The sequence below is a fragment of the Camelus bactrianus genome, chromosome 15 (assembly GCF_048773025.1).
Source record: "Camelus bactrianus isolate YW-2024 breed Bactrian camel chromosome 15, ASM4877302v1, whole genome shotgun sequence".
Taxonomy (NCBI): domain Eukaryota; kingdom Metazoa; phylum Chordata; class Mammalia; order Artiodactyla; family Camelidae; genus Camelus; species Camelus bactrianus.
This window is the reverse complement of record NC_133553.1, coordinates 30,390,363-30,411,279: the sequence shown is the minus strand read 5'-3', so window position 1 is coordinate 30,411,279 and position 20,917 is coordinate 30,390,363. Positions and strand designations below refer to the sequence as shown.

General features: G+C 52.5%; 1 protein-coding gene across 9 annotated transcripts in view; it reads left to right on the top strand.

Annotated features, from left to right (window-relative positions):
* DNMT3A (DNA methyltransferase 3 alpha) overlaps nucleotides 1-18,661 on the top strand; it is a 103,280-nt gene extending 84,619 nt beyond the window's left edge. For 8 of the 9 annotated variants that reach the window (XM_010948561.3, XM_074341760.1, XM_074341761.1 and 5 more), the window contains 17 exons: nucleotides 287-502; nucleotides 712-870; nucleotides 1,307-1,414; nucleotides 1,658-1,814; nucleotides 2,130-2,279; nucleotides 2,385-2,429; nucleotides 3,184-3,263; nucleotides 3,824-3,936; nucleotides 4,093-4,276; nucleotides 4,496-4,580; nucleotides 6,367-6,512; nucleotides 7,225-7,315; nucleotides 7,505-7,653; nucleotides 8,708-8,793; nucleotides 10,535-10,604; nucleotides 11,298-11,416; nucleotides 12,197-18,661. In XM_010948561.3, coding sequence (XP_010946863.1) covers nucleotides 287-502; nucleotides 712-870; nucleotides 1,307-1,414; nucleotides 1,658-1,814; nucleotides 2,130-2,279; nucleotides 2,385-2,429; nucleotides 3,184-3,263; nucleotides 3,824-3,936; nucleotides 4,093-4,276; nucleotides 4,496-4,580; nucleotides 6,367-6,512; nucleotides 7,225-7,315; nucleotides 7,505-7,653; nucleotides 8,708-8,793; nucleotides 10,535-10,604; nucleotides 11,298-11,416; nucleotides 12,197-12,338 — 2,100 coding nt within the window. In that variant the 3' untranslated portion in view covers nucleotides 12,339-18,661. Of the gene's footprint in view, nucleotides 1-286; nucleotides 503-711; nucleotides 871-1,306; nucleotides 1,415-1,657; nucleotides 1,815-2,129; nucleotides 2,280-2,384; nucleotides 2,430-3,183; nucleotides 3,264-3,776; nucleotides 3,937-4,092; nucleotides 4,277-4,495; nucleotides 4,581-6,366; nucleotides 6,513-7,224; nucleotides 7,316-7,504; nucleotides 7,654-8,707; nucleotides 8,794-10,534; nucleotides 10,605-11,297; nucleotides 11,417-12,196 lie in introns of those variants that run through there. The other variant, XM_074341763.1, reaches the window with a different exon arrangement.
* Nucleotides 18,662-20,917: the final 2,256 nt, after the last annotated feature.

Here is a 20,917-nt window from a genome sequence, read left to right as displayed (position 1 = left end):
CTGGATAGAATGAATCTTTCCTTATCAGAGGGTGGGCAACTGATGATGCTGACAATTAAGGAAGATTACCTAAGAGGCAGAAGAGAAGGCTGGAACTGAGCCAAGTGATTTGAGTTCACCTCTCAACTTCAAATCTTTCTGTTTTCTCAGGCAAGCACTTGGGTTGATGAGGGAAGAATTCTTCTCTCCAGCCCCTTACCTTCTCTCACTGTCTCCAACCACAGAGAGACTGAGAAGAGCCCCCTGAGTGTCAGGCCAAGGTAACTTCTGTTCCTTGTTTCCCCAGGCTGAGAAGAAAGCCAAGGTGATTGCAGTAATGAATGCTGTTGAAGAAAACCAGGGGTCCACCGAGTCTCAGAAGGTGGAGGAGGCCAGTCCTCCCGCTGTGCAGCAGCCCACCGACCCTGCGTCCCCCACTGTGGCCACCACACCTGAGCCCGTGGGGGCCGATGCCGGGGACAAGAATGCCACCAAAGCAGCTGACGATGAGCCAGAGTACGAGGTGAGCAGCTGGCTTCTGCAACTGCCTCGTCCAGCTCCTCCCGACCCCAGGCCTCTTTTTCTCTCCAGTCTTGCTCTGTCTGTGCAGATGGAGCCCCCTCCCGGCTGTCCTGACCCTCAGATGCCCAGGGCTGGGGTTGCTTTGGGGGGAATCCGGGCGGCAGGGTCTCGTGACCACCGTGTAATGACTTCTGCTCCTTGGGGCTCCAGGACGGCCGGGGCTTTGGCATTGGGGAGCTGGTGTGGGGGAAACTGCGGGGCTTCTCCTGGTGGCCAGGCCGCATCGTGTCTTGGTGGATGACGGGCCGGAGCCGAGCAGCGGAAGGCACCCGATGGGTCATGTGGTTCGGAGACGGCAAGTTCTCAGTGGTGAGTTATGGGGGTTTGGCAATAGCTTGACATGGGGAGGAAGGGGTTCTGGTCCCAGGGCCTCTGGTTTCGGCTGGGGGCAGGTTTAGAATTGGGCTGGTAGAAAGGGGCTCCGCTTGCCCCCACTCTGTGTATGTGTGATTGGAAGAAGCCCTGGAGAGAATGAGGTTCCGCTCAGAGAGTTAGGATGCCTGCCGAGTTAGTTTTGCCTTCTGGGAGCCCCATACTCAGAAACCCTTCCCACCTGCGTGCAGGTCCTCCCCCACACTTGGGCAGGACTCCTTCTTTGCATTATATAATTATGTATCAGTGTGTCCGGTTTTCTCAAGGGCATAGGCTGGGTCTTAATGCCCTGGCCCCTGACCGTGCCAGGCCTGTGGTGGGTGCTTGATGTGTGTGGAAGGAGGCGCAAACGAGGGTGGGGTTGTGCCTCCAGGTGTGTGTGGAGAAGCTGATGCCGCTGAGCTCCTTCTGCAGTGCTTTCCACCAGGCCACCTACAACAAGCAGCCCATGTACCGCAAGGCCATCTACGAAGTCCTGCAGGTGAGTGCCCCTCTGAGGGACTCAGAAGCGGGAGCTTAGATGGAAGGGACCACTGTTGGTCTTATAGCTGGAGTGTAGGGGTTAGGCCTGGGCAGAGGATCTGCCTGCAAGGCCCTTTGCCTCCTTTTCCCCTTACTTGACCCCTTCCTGCACCTTCTCCCACCTCCTGCCTGAGCCCACCTTTGCTCCTCTTGGAGTCTGCCCTCTGGCCTGTCCTGACAGCCTCCATGTGTCGCCCTCCAGGTGGCCAGCAGCCGCGCGGGGAAGCTGTTCCCGGTGTGCCATGACAACGACGAGAGCGACACTGCCAAGGCCGTGGAGGTGCAGAACAAACAGATGATCGAGTGGGCCCTGGGGGGGTTCCAGCCCTCTGGCCCCAAGGGCCTGGAGCCACCAGAAGGTAAATGCAGGTGCACCAGCAGCTCCGTGCCCGGGCTGGGAGAGCCATGCTGACCGAGAGCTGCCACGGCCTCCAGCCAGGTGCCCAGTGGGGTTGGCCTCAGTCTCCTTCTCCCTGGGGTCGCGGTAGGGGCAGTGCACCTCTGGGACTCTGAATAACCTGCTCCCCGTTGGCGTGCTGGCACCGGAGAGGTGGGCGCTAGGAACAAGTTGGGCACCCGGCCGCACCCTGTTGTAGGTAGATGGTACGGGGGAGGGAGCTGGGATTCCTTGTCAACCGGTAACTGTGACCTCATCACCTGCTTTCCTGATCCAGAGGAGAAGAACCCCTACAAAGAAGTTTACACAGACATGTGGGTTGAACCCGAGGCAGCTGCCTATGCACCACCCCCACCAGCCAAAAAGCCCCGAAAGAGCACAACTGAGAAGCCCAAGGTCAAGGAGATCATTGATGAACGCACAAGAGGTAGTTGGCCTGGCTCTGGAGAGAGTGGCAGGCGAGACCAGCATTCAGAGGACAGGGCGTGACCCTTGAGGCCTCCTCTGATGCTGGGCTCTCCTCCCCCCGCAGAGCGGCTGGTGTACGAGGTGCGGCAGAAGTGCCGGAACATCGAGGGTGAGTCCCGAGGGGGCAGCTGGGCGTTGACCCTGGGAAGTCAGTAGTCTTGCCCATAGGGCGGGTGTGAGGGCTTGGCCCCTAATGTGGTGGCTGGCAGAGGAGTACAGGTACTGAGAAAGGTGTGATGATGTGGGACGTCAGTACCCGGTGACAGGGCCTGCCCTGCATGTCCCACCACCTCCAGCTGGCTTCACGCACATCTGTCTTGCTCGTGCCACTATCTTCCCTAACAATGGTGTGGGCTCTCAGTAGGGTTTGGGACACTCCAGTGGGTCAGAGAAGGGTGGCCCCTTTTGGATTTGATAGAACTTGGCCTTTTACCTTTCCTCACCTGCCCTCATTTGGTGGTCCTTACCTCATCCCATGTGTCTCCCTTACCCGGTGATGGTGTGTCCAGCTCAGGGCTTTCTGGGCCAGGAAGGATGGGGGCAGGGGCCCAGGACTTAAGGGCTGTCTGCCCAGGGACATCTCCAGAGTAACTCAGGGTCAGGGCCCCGTTCTTACCGCGGGTTCCTGTCCTTGGATCAGGCCTTTCCTGGCAGGCTTCATTGCCGCTCTGGGAGATGAGTGGGCTCCTGAGAAGGGGGCCAGGCTGCCTCCCTGTTCCTTGGGGCGCCTCCCAGACTCCTTCCCACCTTCTCTTCTGGCTGCTTCTCCAGCAGGCCCCTTTTTATAACTTTTCTGAAGCTGGCCTTTGGCCTGAGGTGGTGGTGGGGGCCTTGAGTGACACTCTGCTTCTTCTGCTTTCCAGACATCTGTATCTCTTGTGGCAGCCTCAATGTCACCCTGGAACACCCTCTTTTCATCGGAGGAATGTGCCAAAACTGCAAGGTAGGGGCACACCCAGCGCCCCTGGAGACAAGGCTGAGGGTGAACCTGGGCCCTGGGTGACCATACCTCCTGGCCTCTGGGCTTCAGGCACCTGGGGTAGCTGTGAGGTTGACTCCAAGGTTTGCTCTTGAAGCAAAGTCCAATAAAATGGACCCTTGGGTTCCAAGCATTTGGCTTGCTGTTATTTCTCCTCTGAGAGATCCTTGCCCCCTTCTCGTCACCAGGGGTGGGCTCACAACGTCACGGCCAGTAGTGTGAAGTGAGGGGAGACAGGCTGCCTGATGGGTGGGTTGCTGTGCTCTGGGTGCGGGGGGGGGGGGGTCACCAGGTGGTGCAGGCCACCTCAGTTCTATCCACGGCAGTGGGTCGGGGGACATGGTGTCCCCTTCCCAGATCCGTGGTCTGGGCTGTACCCTGGCTGGATGGGTGGCAATGTCGTGTTACCAGGGCTGTGTCAAGGTCCCAAGGCGAGAGCCCAGAAGCTGGGTTCAAAGCCTGCCTTCACCCTGGCAGGCCTGGGTGCTGCCTGGTGGTCTCTGAGCCTCCGCCCTGCTCCCTAGAACTGCTTCCTGGAGTGTGCGTACCAGTATGATGACGACGGCTACCAGTCCTACTGCACCATCTGCTGCGGGGGGCGTGAGGTGCTCATGTGCGGGAACAACAATTGCTGCAGGTGAGGGGCCCCACCCTGGAGCACAGCCGCCCACCCTCCTTGCCCAGTTCCGGGGTTCTCGCTGCCCTTTCAGCCCTGTGCTGTGGCCGCAGCCTTGCTCCATCCAGACTGACCCAGGACTGAGAGGCCCCTCTGCTCTGCTGGGCTTCCTTCCAGGTGCTTTTGCGTGGAGTGTGTGGATCTCTTGGTGGGGCCGGGAGCTGCCCAGGCAGCCATTAAGGAAGACCCCTGGAACTGCTACATGTGCGGGCACAAGGGTACCTATGGGCTGCTGCGGCGGCGGGACGACTGGCCCTCTCGGCTCCAGATGTTCTTCGCCAATAACCACGACCAGGAATTTGTGAGTGCTGGGTGCCGGGCCCAGAGCATCTTTCCAGAACCAGAGAAGAGTGTCCCCAGAAGTGGGAGTGCTTCAGTTGGTCGGGGGCCCAGACCAGGGACGGCAGGGCCTGAGCTGCGGGTGGGGTGTGCACTCACAGGTGGATGGGAGGCCGGCTCCGGGTGCAGGTCTGGAGGACACTCCTGCACACTCACCCGGCCTGTTGTGCTCCCTGCCCAGGACCCTCCGAAGGTTTACCCACCTGTCCCAGCCGAGAAGAGGAAGCCTATCCGGGTGCTGTCTCTATTTGATGGAATCGCTACAGGTGAGAGTCACTGACATCCTGTCCTGGGACGTGGGAGCTCTGTTTGGGGGGCTGTGTGTGCATGACTCTGGCAAAGCAAAACAACAGTTAACATTGCAACTATTAAAATATCACCCCAAGAAGGAAACTTTTGTGTTCAATGAAAAGTAAAATAAGTGGTAAACCAGCACGTCCAGTGGGCACTTCCGTTAATGGGGTCGCACGGGAGGTGGTGGGGAGGCTTTCCAGCAGCGGATGGAGCGGTCCGTAGTCAGAGATTACTGAAGATTTTCACAAAACCTCAAAGGACAGACTTGGCAACCAAGACAAAAACATAGGCAGTTCTAAGTCGCAGTGAAAAACAAACTATAAACAAGAGAGTTTAAAGAATATTTAAATCACCCATAATCCTATAATTAGTGTTTTGGTGTATGTCTTTTTACATTTTTAAATTTTAGATTTTTTTTCTGTGCGCTTGTGTTTAATCATACTTAGATAAATAAAAGAATAGTAAAATGCATACTGTCTTATAACTTGCCTTTTCATTTATGATATTATGGGTACTTTTTCGTGTCAATCAACATAGAATTACATTATTTATAAATGCTGCATAGGATTCTGTGGCGTGAAAGCACCATAATGTATTTAATGAACCCCCTATTGGGTTGTTTACTTTTCCCCCACTGTTACGAGCAGTGCTGTGACAAGCATCCTTACATTCATCTTAGTGTACTTAAACCATCAGCTTTTAGAGAATACTGGATCACTGTGTAGCCAGTTTTTTTTAACTTCATGTAGTTCTTGACGTGAATACTGACTTACGTCCACCCCTCTGCCCTACCCTGAGGCTGAGGCTTCTCAGTCCTTAGGAAAGGAGTAGCCTTCCTCAGAACTTGTCTCCAGGAGACCAGAGGGAGATGGGCAGGCTGGGCCTGGAGACCTTGGTCCAAGGGCCAGGGTGGGGATGGCACCCGGGCCAGAGGTCTGTCTTCTGTTCCCAGCTCAGTGCTAATGCCCTAGAGAAGTTAACGTACAGCTTTGGTTTCCCAGGCTAGAACCTCAAAGCCTTCTTAAGCCACTTCACACCCCAAGAAGCCGTACAAGCTCCTTGTTGGGAGGTCTGTTGGGAGCAGTGGGAATGGCTCTCTCAGGGTTTGTTCTGTTTCCTTGACTCAATTCAGCAAGCGTTCGTGGAGGGGTCTTGATCAGGAAGGGTGAGTAGTTAGCTTAGGAGGAAACACATTGAATGTGACCACCCACTCTGTCCTGAAGACATTTGCAACCCAGGAGAAGGGCTGGGTTAGGCCTGCTTGCTGCTCTGAGGTGGAGTGGGTGCTGAGTGTTGGGGTTCTCAGAGGAGGGGAGGCCATCTTAGAGGTGGTGGGCTGAGGTGGGGTGGGCACTGATGGAACCTTTTTAGAGCAGGCGGCATTTACATTGAGTCTTGATGGATGATGGTTGAGTTGCAGCAGGAGGTGACATAAGGGGTAACGGAAGGACGAGTGTATTCAAGATGTAGAAAGAGCAAAAGTCACCTGTTCTCCCTGCCTCCAGAAACCCCCTGCTATCCTGTCTTGACCACCTTCTGAGTAGATCAAACTAGGTGTGAAACAGCCTAGATGTAACAACCTTGATGTCTTTGTTACTGATATTCCAGTTTATCCAGAAGTTTCCTGCAGCTTTCTAGGCAGGGTAGGGCTTGGGCCTGTCACTGACCCATGTGTCCAGCTGGCCAGAGGGATCCCCTGCAAAGACCAGGGTGCCGGGGAGGTGACCCAGTGACTGTGCTTTTTGCTGGCTGGCACAGGGCTTCTGGTGCTGAAGGACTTGGGCATTCAGGTGGATCGCTACATCGCCTCCGAGGTGTGCGAGGACTCCATCACCGTGGGCATGGTGCGGCACCAGGGGAAGATCATGTACGTCGGGGACGTCCGCAGCGTCACGCAGAAGCATGTATGTCAGTGCTGCGGGCCCCATCCCACCCTCTATTCTTCCCTCCCTTCCATTTCCCTGCTTGTTTCGAGAGGGTCGGGACAGATTCCAGCGGGAACTGGGGAGCCAGGCTTTTCGGGCTCAGGCTGCTCCCTGGCTGATTTCCAGGCCCTCTTGAGTGGAGGGCCATGGGCTACAGTGAGGTTCCCATCTGCCCCCCAGTACTGCTGGCAACAGCTTTGCCAGCCTCCATTTCTGGGGTGCTCTGGCGGGGTCCTACCTGAGGGGCCTCTTGCCCTTCCAGTTATCCACGTCTGCGCCAAGGGCATTTGGAGAGGTTCAGATGGCACAGACGCCCCGCCCAAGGTGCACAGGGCACGAAATACCTTCCATTTAGCTGCCCAGCCTGGGCCGCTGTTCCCCTGAGTGGCTGTTTTTCCTGCTGGGAGCACACTGGTTTCTCTGCTGGCCTCAGAGTGTCCAGTTCAGGCCCTTCACTTTATTATTTAGGAAGCTGAGCCCAGGGAGCCTCAGTGACTCGCCCGTGGCCACACAGTGTGTGTGTAGCATGGATGTCTGGATACACATGTGAAAGTGTGTGTGGTGAGCGTACAGAGCAGCTGGGTCTCTCCCATGCCAAAGTACTTTTTTTGCCAAATTCACAGATAATTTCTCTCTTCCTTTCTGCCTGTCCCTGGACGTCAGGCCCATCACATTACCTTTGTCCTCCCAGATCCAGGAGTGGGGCCCGTTCGATCTGGTGATTGGGGGCAGTCCCTGCAACGATCTCTCCATCGTCAACCCTGCCCGCAAAGGGCTCTATGGTAGGTGCTGTGCTTGCCCCTCCGCCTGCTGAGCTGGTGCTTCCGCACGTCAGTTTCCTACTTGGATATTTCTGCCCTGGGACGGCTACTCCCCATGACCCTGTCCTCCCTTGCCCTCCCCATGCCCGAGCCACACCACTGTCTCGTGCAGACAGCCCCAGCTGATGGCTTTCTCTTCCGACCTCTCAGAGGGCACTGGCCGGCTCTTCTTTGAGTTCTACCGCCTCCTGCATGATGCGCGGCCCAAGGAGGGAGATGATCGCCCCTTCTTCTGGCTCTTTGAGAATGTGGTGGCCATGGGCGTTAGTGACAAGAGGGACATCTCGCGATTTCTCGAGGTATAGCCGGCAACCTTGGTTTGGCCAGCTCACTAATGGCTTCTACCTTGGACTGCTGCTTTATCCCTGTCTCATCTGCATTGTGGAGCTGGGGACTGGTGACTTCTGCTTTGCAAGGGGCCCATTTGGGAAGCTCTGAACTTCCCAAGTAGACAGGGAGGAAGCCCACCCCGGAAAAAACCCATGGCCTCACTCTAAGAGGTGGTATGTGGTTGTGGGCCTCAGCGCCGGGAGGACCTGACTGTCACAAATAGCGTGGAGTGCCAGACTCCTGGGCCTGGGCTTCTGTGTGGTGTTTTGCTGGGGGAACCTTTGAGATGCCAAAATCAATTTTCCCAACCAGAATGGCTTGTCCTCGCTCCCTGGCACCGTGATGGATGCCTTATGGCACCTGGGAAGAAAACATGGCTTATCTCAGTTCTTATTCCCTGTGCTGTGGGTCCCAACTTGGCTCTGAGCCTGGTTTGGGCCATGCACAGAGGATTTCTGCAGCCAGAGTCATGCTCGGGGTGGGCGGTCTGGAAGCCCCAGCCTGTTCTCCTGAGTCTTGAGGTCAGTAACACCTCAAGCTGGTGTTCTGGCTAAATTCAAGCAGGCGTCTATTTGGCTCATAATCTGGATATACAGTGAGGATATCCACACTCGTTGGAACTTTCTCAAAGCCTCCAGGTGAGCTAGAGTCGTGTTATCCAGTGTGGTGGGCATCCACCACATACAGTATTTAAATTAACATTCCTCAGGAACACCAGCCTCCTTTCAAGTACTCGTCAGCCATCTGCAGCTGGTGGGCTGGCGGCTTCTACATGGAACGGTGCAGACAGAACATTTCCATCATTGCAGCGTGTTCAGTTGGATTGTGCTGGTCTAGAATGTTCCAGTGAGAGCATGTGGAAGTAGCTAGGTTTAATTCTGGCTTTTCTTGGGGGCTTCAGGCTGTCCCAGTGTGCGGCCTCCTGAGAGAGAAGTAAGAGGCTTTAAGGCTCTGACCTAACGCATTTCCTGGCACTCTAATATTCCTCTCTCGCTCATCTTCAATCTCTCTCCTGTTTTATAGTCCAACCCTGTGATGATTGATGCCAAAGAAGTGTCAGCTGCACACAGGGCCCGCTACTTCTGGGGGAACCTTCCTGGTATGAACAGGTTGGTGAGAGCTCCGTGCCCGGGGTGGCAGCGAGTTGGTGTCTGCAGGCAGGATGGCTGGAAGAGGGGGACCAGCCCCCCCCCGCCCCCCACTGGCCAGCTTGCTGTGTTGCCGTGTTCTTTGTTTCCTTTTCCTTGGGAAGAAGGGGAATCAAGGTGTAGAAAATACTTGTCTGAGAAGCTGAGAACTAGTGGTCCGAAATAGGACCTTTAAAAAGTACTCTCTTTCCACGGAAAGACTCATCAAGCCGCTGAGTTATATAGTTGGTTCTCCTATATTGGTGATGTATCTAGAGTCAGCTGGTCCTCAGTCTCCTGAGGTAAAGCTGTGGAGGATGTGTCTGGGGATGGGAAAGAGGGTGGAGGCCGGACCACATCCTGCTCCAGGAGAGAGGACCTTGAAGCAGCGGGCACCGTGCAGGTTTGAGGTGCTGCTCCACTTACTTTCCACACACCTGTTGGCTTCAGGTCCTTTTTTAGAAGGATGCTCTTTGTTTAAGTGATACGGGAGATTTTTAAGTCCAAGAATGAGGAAAATTTTATTTCTTCAGTGTAGTAATTGCACTATAAAAAGGTCGATGAGGAGAAAGGAATTCTGGTTGAGAGTTAGCAGTTCAGAAGCAGGGGGCGACCCTCCCAATCTAGATATCCACTATGAAGAGAAATATTTTCCAGAATGTTTCGAGCGTGTATTTTTAAACCTTGGTAGACCCTTAATTAGGAACATCATGTAATTTGGCTTCAGTCATCTAATCTGCCCCCCTGCCATTAGCAGGAAGTTTCAGGAACTTCCCCAGCATCATACCTGTTTGGCAAAGCTGCTGTCTTTTGCGAGGGCTTGTTGATGGGAAGGAGATGGGTCAGTGGAGTAGCTGACCTGGAAACTGTCAGTATCCCCCTAATGTTCCCCAAATGTCTGTGCATATTGTAAAAATGGACTGGCGAGTATTTTCATGGAGCCACTGACTCAGTGTCTCCTGACAGACCTTGGTCCTGTGGGATTGTTCTTAACTATTTCTTCTAACTCTAAAATTCTAGACCTCCGAGCTTCTAGGAAGAGCAAAGTTACCTGGTGGGACCAATTAGTGTGTCTGTCTATGTGCGTAAACAGGCAAGAGTCTGGAGGTGTGATTTGACCACGGGCCCAGGTGGTTCCCTCGCAGAGACGGTAGACTGCTATGTGAAACCTTTCTTCAGTAGTCCTAAATGTCAGAAAAGGCCAGCACAGAGGGTGGTATTTCGTGATCTCGTCTGCCCACTGAGAAGTGTGACACGTTTAGTGTCACAAAATTTTAGTCTTCTGGGGACTGTGCAGAATTTAAGTCTTGTTAACTGTACATTTAAGGTGTACAGTTCAGTGAATTTCATCCAGTGTATACATCCATGTAACCATCACCATAGTCGAAATACAGAACATTCTGTCATGCCAAAACTCACTTTGTCAATTTTTAAGTAAAAGATATAAAAATAATTGGATTTTCCCCTTTCTCAGCATATGTTATCTGTTTATTTGTAGCTTGAGACCATGTTTGAATTTACCTTTAAGGATTAATGCTGGGTGGACTTATGTCTGTGTACGGCTGCAGTGTATGTGCGTGTGTTTGAAGGGGTTTTCAATGTGTGTGGGTGACAGGGGGCCTCTTTTTGCTTCCCGATGTGAGGCAGAGGGCTGCTGGGTCAGTGCCCTGGGAGCATCTCTGCTCTTCTGGTTTGTTGTTACCCTCTCTCTTCTGCCTCCTAGGCCGTTGGCATCCACTGTGAATGATAAGCTGGAGCTGCAGGAGTGTCTGGAGCATGGCAGAATAGCCAAGGTTAGCCCCAGCGTCAAAGCCCTCTGCTGGGGGTAAGGAGAAAGGGCAGAGGCAGGATGAGCTGGAGCAGCCCTGGGGCTGTGTCCCACCTGTGGTGAATGCAACTTAGGGGGTTGTGCATCCAGTTAGCCAGAAGGGGAGGGTCCAAGGGAAAGCCTGGAGGGCAGGGAGAGGGGTCAGGAATCCTTGCTGGCCTGCAGCCCTTCCTGGTTGAAAATTGTCTGCTGGTCCTGTGGGAGGCAGACACTAAGAAGTCTTTCCCAAGGTCCCTGGGATCTTTTAGGGCTTTTGAATTATTTGGCCAGGACCTACTGCATGAGTCTTCAGAGCAGAGATTTTCCTGTGATTTGCAAGCTCCTTTTCTCTCTGGAGAAATCTCCCAGGACTGCTGGCACCCCAGAGGTGTCTTTGCACCCCTGAGTAAGTTGGCATCCTTTTGCCTGCAAGTCACTACACCTGGGGAACAAACAGTTCTTAGAAGACTTAGGATGGACAGTGGCTGGAGCTGCTATCTCTCAAGTCCTTGGCCAGTGGGATTGGACCAAGGATGGCCAGGTGACCTCAAAGTAGGAAGGAGAGCAAAGCAGTGGGGTCTGTGGGAGGCTCACGACTGGAGCCTGACCCCGGTCCCTGGCAGGTGCCTGGCAGGAGCGGATGGCTGCTCATTTCTCTTTTCCTCTCCTCATCTTCTAGTTCAGCAAAGTGAGGACCATTACTACTAGGTCGAACTCCATAAAGCAGGGCAAAGACCAGCATTTCCCCGTCTTCATGAATGAGAAAGAGGACATCTTATGGTGCACTGAAATGGAAAGGTACCCATTCGTGCTGGTGTTGGGGCTGTGTGCTGCGTTCTGATTGCCGTCTTGGAGGAGGGATCTCTGCCTCTCCGTACCAGGCTCGGATTCCCTGCAGATACCCCATGAGCAGTGGGTTTTCCCAAACATTTCCCAAGATGGCAGATTCCTGGGGAGGATTCCTGTGCATTATAAGGCTGGTTTAAATTAAGAGATGTCTAGGAACCAACCCATGATGCCTTGGCTCCCCATGGTCCTGCTAAACTCCAAGGAAACATTGCAGTTACTCATTTTAGGTACTTTGCAAACCAGGTCAGTGTGGGGCCAGGTGGGCCTTACAGCCTCAGCTCCCTGACTTGGTGCAGACTGGACTCACAGGCTAGATAGACTCTTCATTCTTGGGGTGACTGCGATTTAGCCAGACAAAGGGACTGTTCACACAAATAGCTGGCACAAGCAGGAACTTCTGACGTCAGGCAAGAGTCAGGCCCTCTTGCAGACAGAGTTCTCCCTCCTCTTAGGCGGAAGATGCTAGGGATGTATATTTATTACACACAGACTCGAAATGCCGCTGTGGGTCTCAGTCTCAGGCAGACTGTGTCGTGGGGGTGTTTTTCCACAAACGCTAACTTTGCTTCTACTGTGTGGTACGTCTCTAGGCAGCGGTCATGTTAACTTACCTTCAAACCCACAGAAAGTAGCTGGGCGCCCGAGCCTGGACTTGGTTATTAAGGACAGAAGATGCGGCGGATTCGCCGGGGCCAGCGTTCACCCCTGCCCTCTGCCTTTTCTCCCCAGGGTGTTTGGCTTCCCTGTCCACTATACCGATGTCTCCAACATGAGCCGCTTGGCGAGGCAGAGACTGCTGGGCCGGTCGTGGAGCGTGCCGGTCATCCGCCACCTCTTCGCTCCGCTGAAGGAATATTTTGCTTGTGTGTAAGGGACATGAGGGCAAACCGAGGTAGTGACGCAAAGCTAAACAAACAAACAAACAAACAAAACACAGCAAAACACATGAGGATGGAGAGAAGTATCAGCACCCAGAAGAGAAAAAGGAATTTAAAACAACAAAAAAACCCACAGAGGCGGATATTCCGGAGGGCTTTGCCTTGCAAAAAGGGTTGGACATCATCTCCTGATTTTTCAATGTTAATCTTCAGTCCTATTTAAAAACAAAACCATGCTCCCCCCCACCCTCCCCACCCCCTTTTTTTCGGTCAAACCTTTTGTTTTCTACTCTTTTCAGAGGGGTTTTCTGTTTGTTTGGGTTTTTGTTTCTTGCTGTGACTGAAACAAGAGGGTTTATTGCAGCAAAAAAAAAAAAAAAAAAATCAGTAACAAAAAATAGTAACCATACCTTGCAGAGGAAAGATGGGAGAGAAGGAAAAAAGGAAATTCTATAGAAATCTATATATTGGATTTTTTTTTTTTTTTTTTTTTTTTTTTTTACTATATATCTTTTTTTGTTGTTGTCTCTAGCCTGATCAGATAGGAGCACAAACAGGGGACAGAATATAGACACTCAGGTGGCAGAGTTCCCTCCCAGCCACTGAGCTGTCTTGCCAGCACCATTCCTGGTCATGCAAAACACAACCCAACTAGCAGCAGAGAGACGAGAACACCACACAAGACCCTTTTATACAGTATTCAGGTGCCTACCACACAGGAAACCTTGAAGAAAATCAGTTTCTAGAAGCCGCTGTTACCTCTTGTTTACAGTTTATATATATATGATAGATATGAGATATATATATAAAAGGTACTGTTAACTACTGTACAACCCGACTTCATAATGGTGCTTTACAACAGCGAGATGAGTAAAAACATCAGCTTCCACGTTGCCTTATGTGCAAAGGGTTTTAACCAAGGATGGAGAAAGGGAGACAGCTTGGAGGTGAACGGTGACCATGGTGGAGTATTTTTTTCCCCTTGGTGTTTAACCAGGTGAAGGAGGGGAATTTGGGAAGAGCGTGCTCCCGCTTCTCCCTGCCAAAAAAGGGGGTGAGATTCGGTGGTCGGGACCGTGGAAAGCTGAGTGTGGGGTCCATCCAGGCTCACGCAATAACCTTTTGATTTTTTTTTCGAAAAGGAGACTCCCTCGGCAAGATGGCAGGATGAGGGGTCTTCATTCCCAATTTCTCACATTAGCCGATTCGAGGGCTCCTTGCGGTGGGATCAGAAAAAAATCCAGAGTGCGGGCAAGTGACAGTTCAAACCCCACCTGGAGCAAATAAAAAAACATACAAAACGTACTGGTGCTTTCCTGTCTAAGTCGCTTTTTGTGTGTTCTTTTATGAGGCCCCCACCATCCACCCTCTGTGCACAAGGCGGCTTCCGGCCCCTGGAACGTGATGTTTTTGGTCATCTCCAAAGGCTGCAGTTTTATACTGGGAGGCTGATGACACCTTTTGTTATAATTATTCTTATGGTTCTGGTTATAATTATGTTTGTTTTCAGATTTTCTTTAAGAAAACAAAAACCCAACCCCCCCTCCCTTTAGGTTTCAAACCAAGGTGCGGGGAGCAGGGTGCTTCTAAGTTAGTGGTGGCCCTGGTGCCCTGGCTCCCCACCCCTCGGGCCAGGTGGGCCACCGGGCGCAGCGGACAGCTGGAGTCCCCAAGGCCGGCCTTCCGGACGCGTCCCTCTTCTCTTCTGCTTCCCTCCTCTCGAGTCACGTGTGTCAGGGCTAGAGGGAGGACCAGGCCGTCTCTCTCCTCGTGTGTGTGATTGGAGTGGTGTGTATTTCTTTTCTAGTACTTGGTCTGATGATAGCTGTGCTCTTACCTCGAGTCAGCAGCACCTGGAGCCCCAAGTGCACGACACTTGGTTCCGCTTCCCACTGAGGCAGGCAGCCTGACGTTGGCGGTAGGCAAGGGCAGCGTGGGTGGCTCCAGGGTGAGGGCCCAATGGGCAGATGCCTGCCTGGACAGATGGGGTGTAGATATGTGGCATATAGAGATATATATTTTATAATGGGAGGGGGGAATGGCACCTCCTGGGACTGGCAGGGCTGGGAGGTGTGCTGTCAAGCACATGGTCCCACGTTCGCATCCCTAGAAAGATAGGGCCTATGGTGATAGGCACTATATAAATACATAGATAGGGTTATGTATAAGAAATATTATGGAGTGGGGAGCGGGGGAAGGAGGCTCAGAATACTGAGTCTTGGACCCCACCGCAGACAAGCCCCACACCAATCAATCAATCCCACACGCACACACAGGAATATGTTTCTCTACGATGCATAACAGATGCGTGTGCGTGCACACACACATACACGCACACACACACGCACACATACACAGACACAGCCAGGGAGCTCCCAGCGCTATTCTCCCCAGGATCCAGGACTTTGCGGAGTCGGCCCTGCAGCTCTTTACCTCTGTTGCCCTGATTGCAGGTAGACTGTCAATCCCAGAAGTTGCTAGGTGCTGAAGGCAGGAAAAGGAGGAGGTTTTCTTTTAGCAGGTGCTCTCCTCTAGCAGGTAGCGTTCTATCTCTTTTGCCCCTGGTGATGTCACAAGATTCTTCTGTTAGCAACCTGTGACACTGACCTGCAACCCTAGGCACCGTCAAGTCCGCCCTCGACTCCCCCTACCTATTCTCCCCCGACCAAAATGAAATTGATGTCCAGGGCTGTCTTGGCTAGGGGGCTTCCATTGGAAAAAGAAATGGGACAGTGAACCTCACCTTTTGAATAAATCAAATTGGTAATTGTGACAAAACTAAACCAAGCTTTGAATCCCTTGCTCATTGCTCAGGAATAAGTTCACAGCTGGTGGCCATGGTCTCCTGCTCCTATTAAGGGGGCTTAGTCCCAGATCCCAAGCTTCTCATTTCCTTGTCAGATTGGTTTTTAAGATCATACCCAGTTGCTTCCTGCCAGCTCAGTGCTGTGATGGCAGGTGGTGCCGGTGGGCCCCCCAGGGTTGGAGCAGCTTGGGGGATCCCGCTACCCCTCCCTTGTTGGAGTCTGTACCTAATTGTGGTGCTCACCCTGCCCCCTCCTCCAGCCCAGCTCCATCTTCCTGGGGAGCCCACTGGCACCACTCTAGGAGGGCTGGGGGAGGAGGACTGCCACAGGCAGTCCAAGGTGCTCCCTCCCCTGCCGGCCAGCGCTAAGGTCTTCCCAGCCCCAGTGTAAGGACAGAGCCTCTTCCTCTGCAAACAGACCTCCCAGCTCTTCTGGCTCTCCTAGGCCTTTGTCCACTGCATGTGTGCAGGAGTTTGTCTTTCCCCGTGGCCCAAGCTCCACCCAGGGGGTTGGTGTGGGGAAGAAACTTGGTAGCCAAGGATGTGGTAAGCCTGAGGGGTCAGTGTGGGTCTGCCAGCTTGCTCAGAGGAGGCCTGGTTGTTGGCGACTAATACACGTTCCTCCAGGTCCAGCAACCTGACTAGGCCCCAGAATGGACCAGATGCACCCTCGTAGGGATGAGAGTTAACAATCACCAGCTTTTCCTCCAGCCACACCCGTGGGCTTGGTCCCACAGTGGAACTTGGTAGGGTGCAGGGGGCCTCGGGAATGTGCCAGCGTGGCCATGCTGGGGTGTTCTTAATCTACTTCCAACCCTGGGGGGCTTCTGGGGACAGGAATCTGGTCACCTTCTAAAAAGGAGCTGTGCTTCAACAGGCTGAGGCAAGATCGTGCTAAGATTCAGGTGGAAGATTCTGTGTGTGAGGCTGAAGGTAGAGGCAGTGGGGCAGGAGAAACCAAGAAGGCCTAGGGAAAAATCAGGAGTGTGTTCCCAGTGGGGCGTTCTTTCTAAAGAGCAGGCCCATTTACAAATCCCTGAGAATGAGGGCCTGAGGATGATGCCCCCATCTGCCTACAGGTGCCAAGTGGAGTTCGGTGCCAAAGAGATCTGTGGCTCTTGTCTGGGGGAGGTAGCCGGGGGCTCAGGTGGGTTGCACAGCCCTGGGTCACCTGCCCGAGGAGGAAGCTAGTCTCCAGCTGGCTGGTGCTGACCCCCTTCCCCAGCGAATGACTGAAGAGCAGTAGGCTGGGAGGCAGCGGGTGACGACGGTCTTGCAGTTGGTGGATGACAGCCTGGGTGTGCACTGTCCGCTTTTCTTTCTAGACCCCAGAACCTTCCTGCTATTGAACGTCCTACCAGGAAGCAAACTTCCCAAAAGAGCATCCAGGACTGCTTAGCTTTTGAGACAGGCCTGGGAGTGGCTGGCTGGCAAAGGTGCCTGTGTGAGTTTTTGGTGAGTCACTAGGGTGCAGATTGGGACAGGCAGACCCGGCAGGGAGGTGGTGGGCTGGTGGACACTGAACTTGTCTAATGAGGACCAGCTCCCCATACTTGCCACTTAGCCGGCAATTCTGGGGACGTCTTGATGGGGATAACTCACCATATCCAGCGTGGGAAGGTCTGTAACAGGAGCAAGGGAGGGACCATCTCAGCAGAGCCATCTGGGGAAGGTTCTTTGGGAAAACTGCCATGGGTAGTCTTCGTCTCTCTGATGATACAAGTATATATAAAGTGGGTCTCAAAGGCAGTTTTGAATTCCTGTTGCTGCTCCGCTTTGTGCAGAGATGCTGTGGCACTGGTGTTGTTCAGAGGTGTCGTTTTCAGGAAGCTTGCATGGTTAGGGCCATGGGGCCTGCCTGGCACCATGAGGGCTGGTCGTTTCCTGTGGTCAAAGTAGCAGCCAAGCCAAGGTGCTGGTGAGAACTGGGTTTCTAGCCAGGCCCCGTTTCGATCCCAGGAGGGGAGGAATCTGAACTGGTCATCAGGTTTGGTCTCATCTGGACGTGTCCAGCACTTGTGATTAGAGGTGACACTGGAGTTGTCCTGCCCTCTGGCAGGAGGCAGCTGAAGCCTTTCTTCCACCTCTGGAGGGATGGCGTGGAGCTGGGATGGCCTTCCCGGCCGTTCCCTGCTGAGACAGGGACTAACCGCGAGTGTTTGGAGGAAACGATAGATTTCTATCAAGGATGGACTCCGCCGTTGTAGCAGAAGCTCTCAAATCTTTACGTTTTGGTAAAGGAAGGCTGGGGTCTTCGGGAAGTGAGGGCAGCCCCTCCTGTCCCTGTTTCAGAGATCCACCCAGCTGAGTGGGGCTGTGGTTGGTGACCACCTGCTCACCGCTGACTCTTGGCAGTAGCGTTTGGGGAGAGGGAGAAACAAGCAGGTCAAAAGCAGGGAGGACAAGGATGGAAGGTCCCTTGGCTAGTGACCGGCTAAATTGCCCAGACGGATGCCCGCAGACTCCTGTAACTCCAGTAACTGGAAAACTCCCCCAATCTCTCCCCCGCAAGGGACGTGGGAGGGCGGCTTCCTCAACCTCCAGTCTCTGGCCTCCAGCCCCGGCTTGAGGACATGAGCAGGGATCCGAAAGCATCACCCGAGTCCCATTTCACTTCACAGACTGATTTGGTTGCACAGCCCTAGAATCCAACCAACCACAAAAATGCCGAAATTCCTTAGAATACGCAGAGGGAGGAGGTGACTCAACAAGGTGCTAAAACATTTTATTAAAAATATATATTGTTAAATTAAGTCTGCTGTCTGGACAATGACTGTTTGTTTTGTTTTCTTGTAGTGGAGTTTAAAAGAGACTATTATTTTACTCTGATATATTATTATTAAAAAGGCATTTTAACTTTGTACTTGAAAACTAAATGAGCGATTTCATGTGTTTTAGCTGAGGCATTGAAGTAGCGGGTGCTTACTTATTTGTGGGAAATCATGTATTCATACTGAAGAATAAACTCCGTAGCTGATTTGGTAATAACTTTTACTGTTACAGACGATTTCGCTTTGACCCCGGCGGGAGAACACTTTTACTGCACATTCCACGCAGCTAAATGCAGGACTTACTCCCCGGACCCTTCCCTCCCCAGCCCTCTTTCCTTTCTCTTCAGTTCCTCTTCTCTTTGTTGTTGCTGGGTTGTTTTTTTTTTGTTTGTTTGTTTGTTTGTTTTTTTTCCTTCCTGGTTCCAGCATCCTTTCACCACTGTATTTTTTTTAGGGTTGCTTCTCTATTTATTGACAATAATAATGTACATTTCACAGTCTGGTTCTGGGACATCAGGGAGGGGCGTGTGCGAGAGGGCCCTGCGCGGGTCCCCACCCCTGTGCCCCGGTGTTCTGTTGTATCTCTGTGTAAGTGATGCTTGTGACATAGCTGTTTATGAAATAATTATAAAGAGGTCAATGCGTACAGCAGATGTAGAAAGTCTGTCAGTTCCGCCTTCATCACATTTTTTTTTTTTTTTGTGCCCAGAAGAATATAATAAAGCTCCTTTCTAATGTACTTGTGCTGGAGAACACTTGAATAAATGGACTGTTTTTGTGCAAAAAGAAAAACGGAAAAAAGCACCGTAATAATGTCCTTTTGTCTTGCGTCTCCTTTCCCCTGACATGACTGTCTGCAGCCTTCTTCAGAGGGGGTAAGTGCCCAGATCGGGTCTAGACAACGCAGTTCCTCCCTTAAGACATCACCTGCCTGAACATTCAACAGGGACTGTGAAGTGGGAGGGTGGTTTGTTGGCTTGAAACTCACAGATCAGTCAGAGTGCGGCAGGGTTGCTGGAAAAGCAGATTCTGTCCAGGGCTGAGCAAGAGAAACGTACAGAGTAGAGCGGAGAGAGGAGAGGGCTGGGTGCCAGTGTCAGACGAGCCAGAGGGCTTTCATTATGGGCACAGTTCCCCTCTGTAGGGGGAGGTTTCTCCAACACAAGAAGGACATCCAGAGGAGAGCAGCAGGGTGGTGGGCAGCCTGGACTGTGCAAGGGACCCAGGCATTTGGCCGAAAAAAGGGAGACTTGATAGATGTTTGCAGACAGTGACAGGGTGAGCCCAAAGGGCGGGGACGATTCTAAGTAGTTCCATGTGGCAGGCGGAAGGGGGCCAGGTGGCAGAAGGTGGCCTGTTTCAGCTCCACAAAAGGAAGTCCCTTTTCCGCCCCTGACCAGCAGTGCAGGTGCCACCCTGAGGACAGGGGAGTCCTGGTCAGTTAGAGGCACTGGACAACTACTGCTAACCCTCCTCCGAACCCCAGGTCTGCCGCCTGCTGGCTGACCTGCCCCTCCTCGGTACCATCTTGCAAGTGGACGGTGCCTTGTGGTTGAAAGAGCCCATTTACACACCACATCCCCTTTGTCCTCGTAATTCTTGGCCAGAAAGTCACTAGTTCCCTGTCCTCCCATCTAAGAGACTGATCCAAACACAGAAGAGTTGGGCTTTTCCCATCACGTCTCCTCTCTGAGCCCCCCGGCATTCCACGCTACGTTTCCACTTCCTAAGTGCCAAGCGGGTCCGGCCAATGGTGTTTTATCTTCAGGGAGGGTTATTCAAGGCTTCTTTCGTACATTAGACTTTGGGGGAGGTTTAGGGCTACATCAATTTGCTGGCAGCTTTGGAAGAAATTATAAGGGGAAATTTTGAGAAAAAGGAGAAAATAACAGGCTTCTTTTTTTTCCCCATGGGCACTTTTAATTTTCTTTACAAAATTGTAAATGTATATTTAACTTTTATCCTACTTTTTTCTCAGTACTTTTCAGTGTTGATGTAGAATTCTTTTTTAAAAAAATGGCTGCATGGCATTTTCTTGTTGGATGTTTGTTTCTATATATATGCATTTTATTTTAGCTATAAATAGAGCTGCAATAAATATCTTTATGTGTTGGCTTTCCCCCCTATATTTCGTATTTTTTTCCTTAAGATACGTTCCCAGAAATGATACTTACTGGGGCAAAGTGGATGAACATTTTGATCGGGTCCTGATGTACTTGCCTGATTTCCTCCCAGAGGTTGGCAGACAGAACTTCAGCTCTGAGGCTCTCAGTTCAGAAGGAAACAAATGGCATCTTTAGTTTACCAGTTCAGAAATGTGTTCATCTCAGTGGGAAAGTAAAGACTCAAGACATTTTATGTGTGTGTGAAGCTAGAAATCTGTATCAAGAAGCCAGAGGTAGAAGCAGCACTGGTCCCTGAATTTTGAAAATTAGTTCACCTGGAGTGCATACCTGGAGTGAGCCTGGTTGGGGGTAGAATCCAGACGGAATCTCTGAGACTCTAGCTCCCAGGCTAAGGAGAAATGGGAGGGTGTCTTTGGTGCCCTCTGGCTCTGAAAGCCAAGGCTGAACACCCAGTGTCATCAGAGCTGGGGGTGGGGGTTCTGGCCGGAGCTTATGGAAGGGAGCTACTGGGGCCATCTCGTTAATGAAAACCATCCTGTGAAGTTCCTGGATTTAAACATTTGATGGTGGAGTGGTTGGGAGAGACAGGGAAGAGTCAGGGCTGGGCAGGGGTCAAGGTAGTAGGGAAATGAGAGGATCCGCAGCCCACTAGGACTGCCCTGGGGGGTGGGCTCCGGGGGGGGGGGGAGGAGATGACACACACCCCCGGGCCCAGGCTTACTGGTTCAAGAGAAACTTTCTTGGCTTAAAAACTTCAGCTCGGTGGATTTGGAGTGCAATAGAGGAGGGAGGGCAAGGAGAGGCTGCCTGGGGGCTGGCTGGTTGTGGAGCCAAAGCCGCATACAGCAGGGCCAGAGGTGCAGGTGTGG